Below are 11,056 nucleotides of genomic sequence, written 5' to 3' on the forward strand. Positions count from 1 at the left end.
TATATTTTATATAGATTTTATATTTTAAAATATTTTGTTAAGTCTTGATATAAGTCTTAAACATAACATAAATCAGATTTTTCAAGTGATTAAAATGTTTGAGCCACTGTTTCTTCTAGAACGCTGTCTAGAAACCTTGTTAAAACTGCAAAGAGGACCATCGGGCGTCAGTATGTAACCCGGAAGAAGTATTCTCCACCAACCTTGGAAAACCGTAGCAGTTTTCAGTCAGAGATGGACGAGGATGAGATCTCTGGTAAGAAAAACACACACAAAAAAAACACATTTACAACTGATAAGACTGATGGCTGATATGTGATTGTGTAATATGATGCAACCTCTCTGACTGAGCAGTGTCTGAGGAGCCGGACCAGAGTTCACTCACGCTCTCCTCCACCATCCGCTCGTCAGACCGGCAGACCATGAGTAATGTGGTCGAGCGGGCCTGCTGTCGGGACTACCAGCGGCTGGGACTGGGAACGCTCAGTAACAGCCTGACCCGCTCCAAAAACGAGCCCTTCAGGATCTCCACCGTCAACCGGATGTACACGGTCTGCCGAAGGTCAGAAACACAAGTTCAGTCTCGGTTAAACCATAATGTTAGCACCGCAATTAATTACCTTAATCTCATTGGCTGCTTGTTTGTGTGTTTCAGTTATCCAGGGTTGCTGATCGTGCCTCAGAGCATCCCTGATGCCACCATCCAGCGCATCTGTCGCTGCTACCGGCAGAACCGCTTCCCTGTGGTGTGCTGGAGGAACTCACGCACCAAAGCTGTGCTGCTACGCTCGGCCGGCCTGCATGCTAAAGGGGTTGTGGGCTTCTTCAAATCCCCCAATGCGCCCACAGCAGGTCAGAGTCAGAAGCAATAAAATTAAGTGTTATTTTGTTTGCGTGTGTATATATAAACACAATTATATTATTTATTTATTCTTTACATTTTATTTCTTTTATTTTTTAATATAATATGTGTTCCTGTGGCTCAAGTGGTAGAGCATTGCGTTAGCAGCGCAAGGTTGTGGGTTCAATTCCCAGGAAACACGTTAAGTAAAAAATGTTACCCTGAATGCACTGCAAGTCGCTTTGGATAGAAGCGTCTGCTAAATACATAACTTTATTTATTTATTTTTTTAATTTAATATATTCATTTTTATATATTTTTATTGCAATTATAAATTATAATATATTTCAGTTTTTATTTGCATTTTAGTTTACGTTTTACTAATTGTGTAATGTGCTTTTGTCATTTTGTTTTATATTATTTAGCTTTATTTTTATTTTGCTTTTTATTTTTTTAATTTTAGTATTTCAACTAATCTTTTCATCTATTATTTTATTTTATATTTAAGCATTATTTTATTTTGCAAGAACCGTTTTATCATTTTAGTTAACTATAACTACACTTGTAAATATATCTGTTATATCCATCCATGCTTTTTGCAGACATTTTCATACATTTTATCAGTTGATGAATTCCCTGGGGATTGAACCTATGACCTTTGGGGTGTTAGTACTGTGCTGTTTGAGCTCTACTATTAAGCCCAGTTCTCTTAGCACTAGGCCACATAAAGCAGATTAGAACAGGAATAGATCAACCAGAGCATATTAATGGTATAAAACTAAAAGTAAACATGTTTGTGGTTGGTTTCAGGCCCATCGCAGGCTGACTCCACCAGCCTGGAGCAGGAGAAGTACCTGCAGGCCATCATCAGCTCCATGCCCTCATACAGCGAGGCCAGTGGGAGGAACACGCTCAGCGGCTTCACCTCCGCACACAAGAGCAACTCAGGTTAGGGTTAACCTTTAACCCTTGCTTAACCCTAACAATACTAATCCTCCCAGAGAATGTCAATTAGGTATACCTAACAATTCACTTGTGATATTCTCCCCCTAATGTGTTACATGTCATTTTTGGGGCCTCAGACTCATCAGACAAGCTGAGGCAGCCTAAAATAGGAGCTTTAATGAAACAAGTCATGGGGACTAAAGAGGATGTTCCAGGAACCTTCAGTCGAGGAGGTGAGAGTGTGTTTTTAAGATCCTCACAACTTAACCCGCCATCCATTCATCTGTTCCTAGCCATTTGTCAAGTTCTTTATTCAAATATAATTTTTGACATCCAATCCCATATGGCAGAGGAAGTCATTTTGTGCATTTTTGTTTTTTTTGTTTTTTGCATTGGCTTATTATTGGCTGCTCTATTTTGTTTGCTGATAGTAATGGGCATTTTTATGTCATCTGACCTTAGCGCTGGGTCAGAGGGCAAGGGTCATCTCCCTCTCTCAGCCTAGAGTTTCTGTCAAGGCCCGCAACTCGCCTAGAGGTACAGTAGGCCCGCCCCTGCTCTCAAATCTAACTAATCAAATCTCTAGACAACAATGCCAGCGAGTTTGAGCACTAAGTGTCCATGAAGTGTTGTCATCCTCTTTTCCTGTGCTAACTTATCATTGACCAACATGTCTGTTTGATTTATTTGTATTGTGCGTGAGGATGTGATGCGCATCTCATTGCATGTGTTCCACCAAATTGTCATTTGTCTGGTGTTTGTAGAAATCACAAATTCTGCCAGTCCCCAAATAAACATGCAAATTCTTACACAAGTGATTCCACAAAGCAGAACTAATTGCCCATTCTACATCAGTGAATGATTTTCATTGGTCTTTGTGTTTCCCAGGAAAATGGGGCAGTATTCGTGGTAGTGGGCGGCTCAGCACGTATAACCCTGACGTGGGGAACAGGCTGGCTGGGAAAGAGTCGCCCCAGGCTAATGGAGGCCCATCCGAGACCTATTTCCTTCGCCAACAGAGAGCGTACCTCTACATCATTGGAGACAAGTCCCAGCTCAAGGTTACTAGCTTAAATACTAAACTCTAAAGAGATAAAAGTGACAATGATGATTGTATTTAAATCAATCAAAACTAAGCCCTCAGTCTTCTTGTTGTGGTCAGGGTGGAAAGCAGGACTCCTTCCAGCAGTGGGAGGTGGTGCCTATCGAGGTCTTTGATGTACGGCAGCTGAAGAACAGTTTCAAGAAGCTGATGAAAGCTTGTGTGCCTTCTGCACCCAACACTGAACCAAATGCAAACATGACATTTCATCGATGCCTGGAGGAATCGGAGTGGATGAATCTGGTACCTTACCCATTTTCCCTTTTTATTTGGGTTAATTTAACACTTAAAAATACAGTGTATTGGTCAGTTGGTTCTACAATATTTTATGTTCTTGATGTTTGTGTCCCATAGCTTCACAAGGTTCTACAGGTGTCCGTTCTGGTTGTTGAACTCCTGGAAACTGCTTCCTCCGTCATGGTTAGTTTGGAAGACGGCTGGGATGTCACAACACAGGTAGGACAAAAACCTAAACATGCATGAGCTGTGTCTGCCATCTATTTTGTTTGTCCATGTCTGCATTAATGCTGTGTTGGATGTAGGTTGTGTCCCTGGTGCAACTTCTGTCGGATCCGTACTACCGAACTATTGATGGTTTCAGGCTGCTCGTGGAGAAAGAGTGGTTGTCGTTCGGTCATCGATTCAGCCACCGTGGAGCCCAGACACTAGCCAGCCAGAGCAGTGGATTCACACCTGTCTTCCTACAGTTCCTCGACTGTGTGCACCAGGTATGCGTACTGGTGGCTGTCTAATATAGGTTTTCCAGTGGGTGGCACCAATAATCAGAGAGCACAGTTGCTGATAATGTTCTCAACCTGCCCCATATTTGGTGGTTGGGAAATCACTATAACTATATAGACTGCACAAGCATTTGTGATGTTTCAACGTACTTTAACTTTTTTTAAACTCTCTTTTGTGTTCCACCATTTTCTTTATGCACTCAAATGCATGGCATCATTGCAAGATGGATATTTTGTTTGTTCACATGTATTCTTCATTCAGTTTTCCAGTGGAGCTGTTTAAATCTATTTCTAGAAAGTTATTATATTTAAATAAAGTTCTTATCTTGTCTTATTCTTATCGGGGAAGTCGTGGCCTAATGGTTAGAGAGTCGGACTCCCAATCGAAAGGTTGTGAGTTCGAGTCCCGGGCCGGCAGGAATTGTGGGTGGGGGGAGTGCATGTACAGTTCTCTCTCCACCCTCAATACCACGACTTAGGTGTCCTTGAGCAAGGCATCGAACCCCCAACTGCTCCCCGGGCGCCGCAGCATAAATGGCTGCCCACTGCTCCGGGTGTGTGCTCACAGTGTGTGTGTGTGTGTGTGTGTTCACTGCTCTGTGTGTGTGCATTTCGGATGGGTTAAATGCAGAGCACAAATTCTGAGTATGGGTCACCATACTTGGCTGAATGTCACTTCACTTCACTTCACTTGTCCATCATTAAACTTACATCAGCTGTTTGTTGGGTGATGATAAGGAGCAATCCCCACTTTCTTGGAAGGTCTTGTCTAATGAAGAGGAAAAAGAATAAACCTTATATGATTGGTGATAGGATGAGCAGGTACAGAAAGGCAGCTTGTGAATACATGCTGATGTACACATACTTGTCCCAACTTCCTGCTTTGTCACTCTAAGCAGACCACACCTTCAAAGATGAGATACCTTACTATAACTCATCCGAATTGCGCAAGCCTTATAGCTAATTTACCCTGAAGATAAGGATAGACTTTCTTTCCCCACACGTTTAAAGAATAAGATTACTCAATAGTGGGATTTAACTGTTTGGTTATCAGCTTCTTCAAAATATCTTCTTTTGTGTAGCAAAAGAAAGAAATTAATGTACTGTAGGTTTGGGACAACATGTGAGTGAATAAACAATGAAAGAAATACAATTTTAGGGTGAACTAACCCTTTTATTACAGTCGACAGCATGTAACCTACTGTCCATTTAAGACCTGCCCGCATCTAATATACAGACACGCATCTGTTAATTTCAGCTGTTTAGGCATAACCAACTGAGGCTATACATAAACCTTGTGTTTTTTGACATTATTAACACAAAACATAACTTAGTTCACTAATCAGGCGCAGTTTGAAGGGTTTTTCGTTTTCGTGCGCACGCTTTGAGCGCATGCATGTCAGAACAGCACAGAAATGAAGCATTTAAATAACCAGTAGGGCTTTCTTCAAAAGCAGATCATGGGGACATTTTTATCGTCCACGATCAAAAATATTCATATCTCGCACCCCTTCCCTCGGAAGAAATCGCAAACCGAGGGCAAACCAGACCGCACGGACACTTTAGCATCGGAGCTCAAAGGGGCAGGGGCTCAAACGGAAAACGGCTCATTCGACTGTTGGACTTTTTTCCTCTTTTAAGGTTAAAATACTTCCCCACCGCTGACATGGCTATTCTGTAAGTTAGCTAACTCTCATACTCAAGCGACTATAATTGGCTACTACTGTTATCACGTGACAGGCTGCACGCTTAACTGGATGTCGCAGCGAGGGAAATGCTAATATTCAAGCATTTAGGTTTAAGCTAGATTTTCCCATGGTTTGTGTTGGATAGGATCGTATTTTTTTTCTCCCCTCCGATCTCTGATCTAGCATTCTGAGCCAGTATCTGCACAATACCGATGTCGTGGATCGGATCGGGACATCCCTAGTTCAGTCTCAGGACTAGGTTGTTTTTTCATAAATACTGTATTGGAAGTATTCTGTATTCTGTAGGCATTATTCTAATGTTGTTTCAACATTCTTCATTTATAATTTTCATTTGATTATTTTAAACCGCAAGTAAAAGGCAACATGGAAGAAGACTTCTCTGTACCTTAAAAATTGCTTTAATCCCCCCACTGTGACTCTACTGTTTGTAAATACCTTAATAAATACTGTTCTGACTGATCAAAATTCATAGTAATGATTTACAGGTCAACTGCTTTGGTGTCCCATAAGGTTCAGTCTTGGGCCTGTTTTTTTTTTGTCATATAAACTCTTTCATATAGCTCTGTCTTATGGTGTTGGACAATTGCAATTTGCTTTCAGTAGTCTCATATTGGTTTTCCTTGGTCTAAAATCCATGTTTAATGCTAGCAGATTCAATTAATTGTTCTGCAGATTAAAATCTGATAATTATTCCCTCTGTTCATTTTCCCAAAAGATCCATCTACAGTTCCCCATGGAGTTTGAGTTCAGTCAGTACTATCTGAAGTTCCTAGCCTACCACTACGTCTCCAACCGCTTCCGCACCTTCCTGCTGGACTCAGACTATGAGCGCATAGAGCTTGGTGAGTCTAAATTGCCTACCAAGAAATGAATCAACAACTTATTAAATGCCGGTGTAATGCCAACTGCCATGACTCATAATGAGATTGTGATCGGATCTTCTTTATTGATATTATTGCACTGTCATTGTGAAGTACTATCAAAAGTCAAGTGATGTATTACAGGAATTTTCATGATGCTTATATATAGTATTAAATCACTGAACCCTGTTTGGCCCTATCCCAATGTATTGTTTTTGTAGGTGTCTTGTATGAGGAAAAAGGTGAGAGGAAGAATCCTCAGGTGTGCAAGTCTGTCTGGGATTACATTGACCGGCTCAACAAGAAGACCCCCATATTCTACAACTACATGTTTTCACCTGAGGAGGAAGAGGTAACTTTCTAATTTTGTTCTCACATTCTAACATAGTTCGAAACAAAATGTGACTAAATGACTCTAGTGCCCTCTGTTGGTTATTGTGTGTAACTTGCTTTTTTTCTTTTGTCTTGCAGGTCTTAAAGCCCTACAGTTTTATTTCCAACTTGAAGGTTTGGGACTTTTACACAGAGGAAACACTTTCTGAGGGGCCGTCCTTTGACTGGGAATTAGTGCGGGGTCGGCCGGAGAAGCCACAGGAGGAAGCTGGTGATAGACAGGAGACGACGGCCCCCAAGTCCCAGCGGAGGATCGTATGGCCGTGTTATGACAGCCTCAGTAAAGTACTACCTGATGCCATCACCAAACTCTTGCAGGTGAGAAATAAATCAGAAGTCGTAATTATAATTAATCTTCATACACGTATGCTGATGACCTTCTTAATATATTTTTATTCAGGATGTGCAGAACCTGGAAACTGAGTTGGGACAACCAACGGAAAAATGGAAAGACACCTGGGACAAGATTAAGACGGCCCAACGGGTTGAGTCCAGACTAGAGAGCAGGGTAAGAGATGGATTACCATCTTACCTTTATCTACAAATTACTAATGGGATGGTGTACTAATATTTAGTTCCTTTTTCCCCAGCACTCCTTCTCGAGCTCTCTGCTCATGTCATCTAATCTGAGTCACCAGCGGCGCTCTCAGGGTGTGTATCTGCAGGAGAGCGGGGTCGGCTCCTCCATCAACCTGGCACTGGACTGTGAGGTCAGCGCCACATCCACACCTGCAGCTGGTCGACCCAGTACCAGCACACTCTACAGCCAGTTCCAGAGCACTGAGAGTGAGAACAGGTCCGTGAACACACTCTTCATCGGTCACATTGGGGCAATGACATTTTCAACTTCAATGTTTTTTTTTTGTTTTTTTTATTAAATTTCAGGTTAAAAGGTTAACATTTTATGAATGTATAATGGAAAGTGTAAAGTATATTATATCCCCACCAATTCTTAATAATATATATATATATATATATATATATATATATATATATACACACACACACACACACACACACACATATGCACAATGTTTTTCTTTACCATTGTTGTCATTGTAAAACTATTAAATAGTAATTGACATGATGAAATGCTAAATAAAAAAAATATAAATATTAGATTAATTGTTTTATTTATTTTTAGAAATGTTGCCTTGGCAGCTACCTGGAATAGATATAATAAAGTTCAAGTTGAAGTATTAAAATGACAAAAATTTTAAGAAAACAGTTTAAAGTTGTATATAAATATTGTAAAAAAAAAATAAAAAAATTTTAACTAAAATTTTATGAAAATTGAAACTGTAAAAATAAAAGCTAATAAATAATACTAAAATATATATAATTTTTTTTTTTTTTTTTTTTTTTACAAATAATGCACATTTTCTAAATATGTTTTAGCATATATAATTGATGTCATTTTAATATGAACTTAAAAACTTCATCTTAATAAAACTGCACAACGCTCTTTACTGTAGTTTTGAATGCTTGAAGGTTAGAACATCTTTTGAATTAAAATGTAATAATTTTTCTTTTCTTTTTTGGATGTAGGAGCTTTGAGGGTATTTTATACAAAAAAGGTGCGTTGCTGAAACCTTGGAAACCGCGTTGGTTTGTACTGGATAAGACCAAACACCAGGTACTTGCTGCACTTAAAAACTTTGGTTTCGGAACTGTAATTGATTCAGTAAACAATGCATGAATGTCATATATTAAAATGTATTATTTTCCAATGTGTTTATTCCTTTTCTCTTTTTCCTAGTTGCGATACTATGAATCAAGGAAAGATAAAGAGTGTAAGGGAGTGATTGATCTAGCTGAGGTAGAATCTGTCTTTCCTGGGACGCCCACAATGGGAGCACCTAAAAACATAGACGACAAAGCCTTCTTTGATGTAAGACCTCTATAATCCCATCAGTACATGTTGCATTATTTGACCATGGTTCATGATTAATGTTTTTCCCTATTCTTTCAGCTCAAGACGACCAAAAGAGTGTATAACTTCTGTGCCCAGGAGAGCAAAAATGCACAGTTATGGATGGATAGTATTCAGAGTTGCCTATCTGATGCGTAGGGGGAGGAGCTTTGCAGAGGACAGAACTGTGACACTTTGTGGGGGGCGGAGCCAGTGACGGACAATGCTCATAGCCAATGGGCAGTGCTTGCCTGCTGTTTACAGAGGGAAGACAGGCTTCCGTATTGGTGGTATTGAACTTTACGATGTCGCACCTCACCACATTTCAGCGTTTTTGTTTTTAAAAAAACATGCTGAAAATATACAAAAACCCAAGAAATCCCTTAAAGACTGATATCTGTGGACTCACCCATGCTCGGCTTGTTATAGACACACCCAATCGCCCTGGATGTTGTCCTACGCTTGTTCGAAAAGACATGACCTGCGATTCTTCCTCCCATATTGCTGAAATACTGCCAATGGCACCTTTAGCTATGCAGGGGCCCAAAAAATGCCCAATAACTAGCCACAGCTTGCAAAAGAGGGACCTTTAAACCCTTATGATCTCCTTACTGTCACTATGCCACTGCTTGGAGTCGTCCATCGAGTCTGGACTCGCACATCACAAATTCTGCCTTCTCATTGGACGGTCAAGTTCTCTCACTCCCTTCTGATTGGTGGCTTCGTCCGTGCAACGGTTCATGAAGGATTTAGTGTTTTCTTTCACATTATTTACATGGGAATAATCTAAAAGCGTTCATTCTCGTCACATTCAACCAAGTCCAAACAGTTATCAAGTTGCCATCCGGAGATTCAGATTGGACCGTTTACAAACTAAATTCTTGGGTTCTTCCTATGAACTTTAAAACCACTGTTGCTATTGAGAATTTAAGGGATGTTGAAGGAAAACGAGGGATGTGTTTTGTCATAATTCATGAATAAAAGTAAAATTATTTGATTTTAAGACGAAAAACGCAGACTTAAAGGGGGAAAACGGTGTGTGGATGGGTTTTATGACCTCTTCGTTTTATAAAGTGTCTGTTTACACCAAATCAGAGGCCAGAGACTGAAGCTGCTCACCGTGACACCTGGTTTCAGCATCATTTCCTGTAATGAAAGTATGCGAATTGTAAATATGCATTCTAAAGGGGTACAGATGTATAATTGGATCTGAATGAGATATCAGACCTGCCATATCTTATTTAGTTTCTAAAAAACTGAATCCGTCTGTTCCAAAATCAGATGCCGGTTGTCATGCTCTTCTGTTCTCCAGCCTCTGAGCCCTGGATCTGTCAGAATCAGTGTTTTAGTTAGTCTGTTACCTGTTCTGTTCAATTCTGTACATAGAGGAGTTTGTTTATATTATTCCTTTAGAGAAAGAGTCTATTTTGCTGGACTTGGTGAGGATGCATAAAAGTATCGCCTGTTTATCACAGGACTGCACTGTTGCAGGGTTGTTGTTTTTTTTGTTTTTTTTTATTATTATTATTCCAAATACATGAACTAACACACACATACACAAACACATGGTGTAAAATAGGGTAATACTTCAGAATCGTTGACAACGAAATTTGAATTGTAGATTTTTTGTTCCAATAACTCCCTTGTATATAATACTCAAATATGTATGTTAATGGTAGTAATTTATTTAACTTTGTCTCCTGAATATGACATCACCACTTAACTTTTAAATTAGATATCCAATATGTGCCATTGTTTATCTCTGTGTTAACGCGACTAATGATTATATATATATATATATATATATATATAATTATTATTATTGAAACCTTGGGATTTGTCTCATAAATAAACCTTACATTTCTTTTCTTTTTTTTTTTTCCTCTAAGTGATACTTGCTCAGTACAAGTTCACATAATTTGAGTCCTAGGGTGTTGCAGGTTTCATAACAATTGAGCAAAATTATATCATAAAACTGCATAACGTTTTTAATTATTTATTTTTCATACTTTTTTAATTCGATTTATTTCATCTGATCCAGGTTGTTGTCCATCATGCCGTATATTTTTTTAGAATTAAACCACTGTGGGCTTCATGGCCTCCTGACATTTCTGTGTGTGCTGCTTTTTGTCTCCTTTTACTAGCGTCACTGCAAAGTTTTATATTCATTTAAAAATTAGAACATATATCCTAATCCTTCATTAAACCATCAGAATGTGTAACTCAAACTGGGAGATGGGGGTGAATAATTTTACCGTTTAGTTAAATTAGAAGCGTAAAAATTTATTTATGCTTTAATAGTATTCCAAAGCAATAAAATAACCCAAGAAATAATAATTATGTATCATTTACTCAACCTCATCTCATTCTAAATCTGTATGATTTTTTTTCTCAAGACGTTGAAGGCCAAATGAAGGCCTTTCATCATTCGCTTTCAAAGAAAAACGCAGTTTTTAAATCTTTTTTGTGTTCCACGGAAACAGTTATACAGGTTTTGTGTAACATGAGGATGTGCAAATAATTTTACTTGTAAAACTTAGAAATCATTTTTGTG

General features: G+C 39.1%; 1 protein-coding gene across 1 annotated transcript in view; it reads left to right on the forward strand.

The window, feature by feature from the left end:
- Nucleotides 1–10,610, forward strand: part of LOC132105630 (myotubularin-related protein 5-like) — a 60,640-nt gene extending 50,030 nt beyond the window's left edge. Inside the window, exons 27-44 of the mRNA XM_059510901.1 lie at nucleotides 120–256; nucleotides 355–562; nucleotides 656–852; nucleotides 1,652–1,789; nucleotides 1,924–2,019; nucleotides 2,249–2,323; nucleotides 2,675–2,847; nucleotides 2,949–3,131; nucleotides 3,243–3,344; nucleotides 3,431–3,616; nucleotides 6,053–6,179; nucleotides 6,419–6,549; nucleotides 6,669–6,908; nucleotides 6,991–7,098; nucleotides 7,181–7,386; nucleotides 8,139–8,226; nucleotides 8,350–8,481; nucleotides 8,563–10,610. Coding sequence (XP_059366884.1) covers nucleotides 120–256; nucleotides 355–562; nucleotides 656–852; nucleotides 1,652–1,789; nucleotides 1,924–2,019; nucleotides 2,249–2,323; nucleotides 2,675–2,847; nucleotides 2,949–3,131; nucleotides 3,243–3,344; nucleotides 3,431–3,616; nucleotides 6,053–6,179; nucleotides 6,419–6,549; nucleotides 6,669–6,908; nucleotides 6,991–7,098; nucleotides 7,181–7,386; nucleotides 8,139–8,226; nucleotides 8,350–8,481; nucleotides 8,563–8,661 — 2,626 coding nt within the window. The 3' untranslated portion in view covers nucleotides 8,662–10,610. The remainder of the gene's footprint in view (nucleotides 1–119; nucleotides 257–354; nucleotides 563–655; nucleotides 853–1,651; nucleotides 1,790–1,923; nucleotides 2,020–2,248; nucleotides 2,324–2,674; nucleotides 2,848–2,948; nucleotides 3,132–3,242; nucleotides 3,345–3,430; nucleotides 3,617–6,052; nucleotides 6,180–6,418; nucleotides 6,550–6,668; nucleotides 6,909–6,990; nucleotides 7,099–7,180; nucleotides 7,387–8,138; nucleotides 8,227–8,349; nucleotides 8,482–8,562) is intronic.
- Nucleotides 10,611–11,056: the final 446 nt, after the last annotated feature.

Source organism: Carassius carassius, chromosome 26, assembly GCF_963082965.1.
Source record: "Carassius carassius chromosome 26, fCarCar2.1, whole genome shotgun sequence".
Classification (NCBI taxonomy): domain Eukaryota; kingdom Metazoa; phylum Chordata; class Actinopteri; order Cypriniformes; family Cyprinidae; genus Carassius; species Carassius carassius.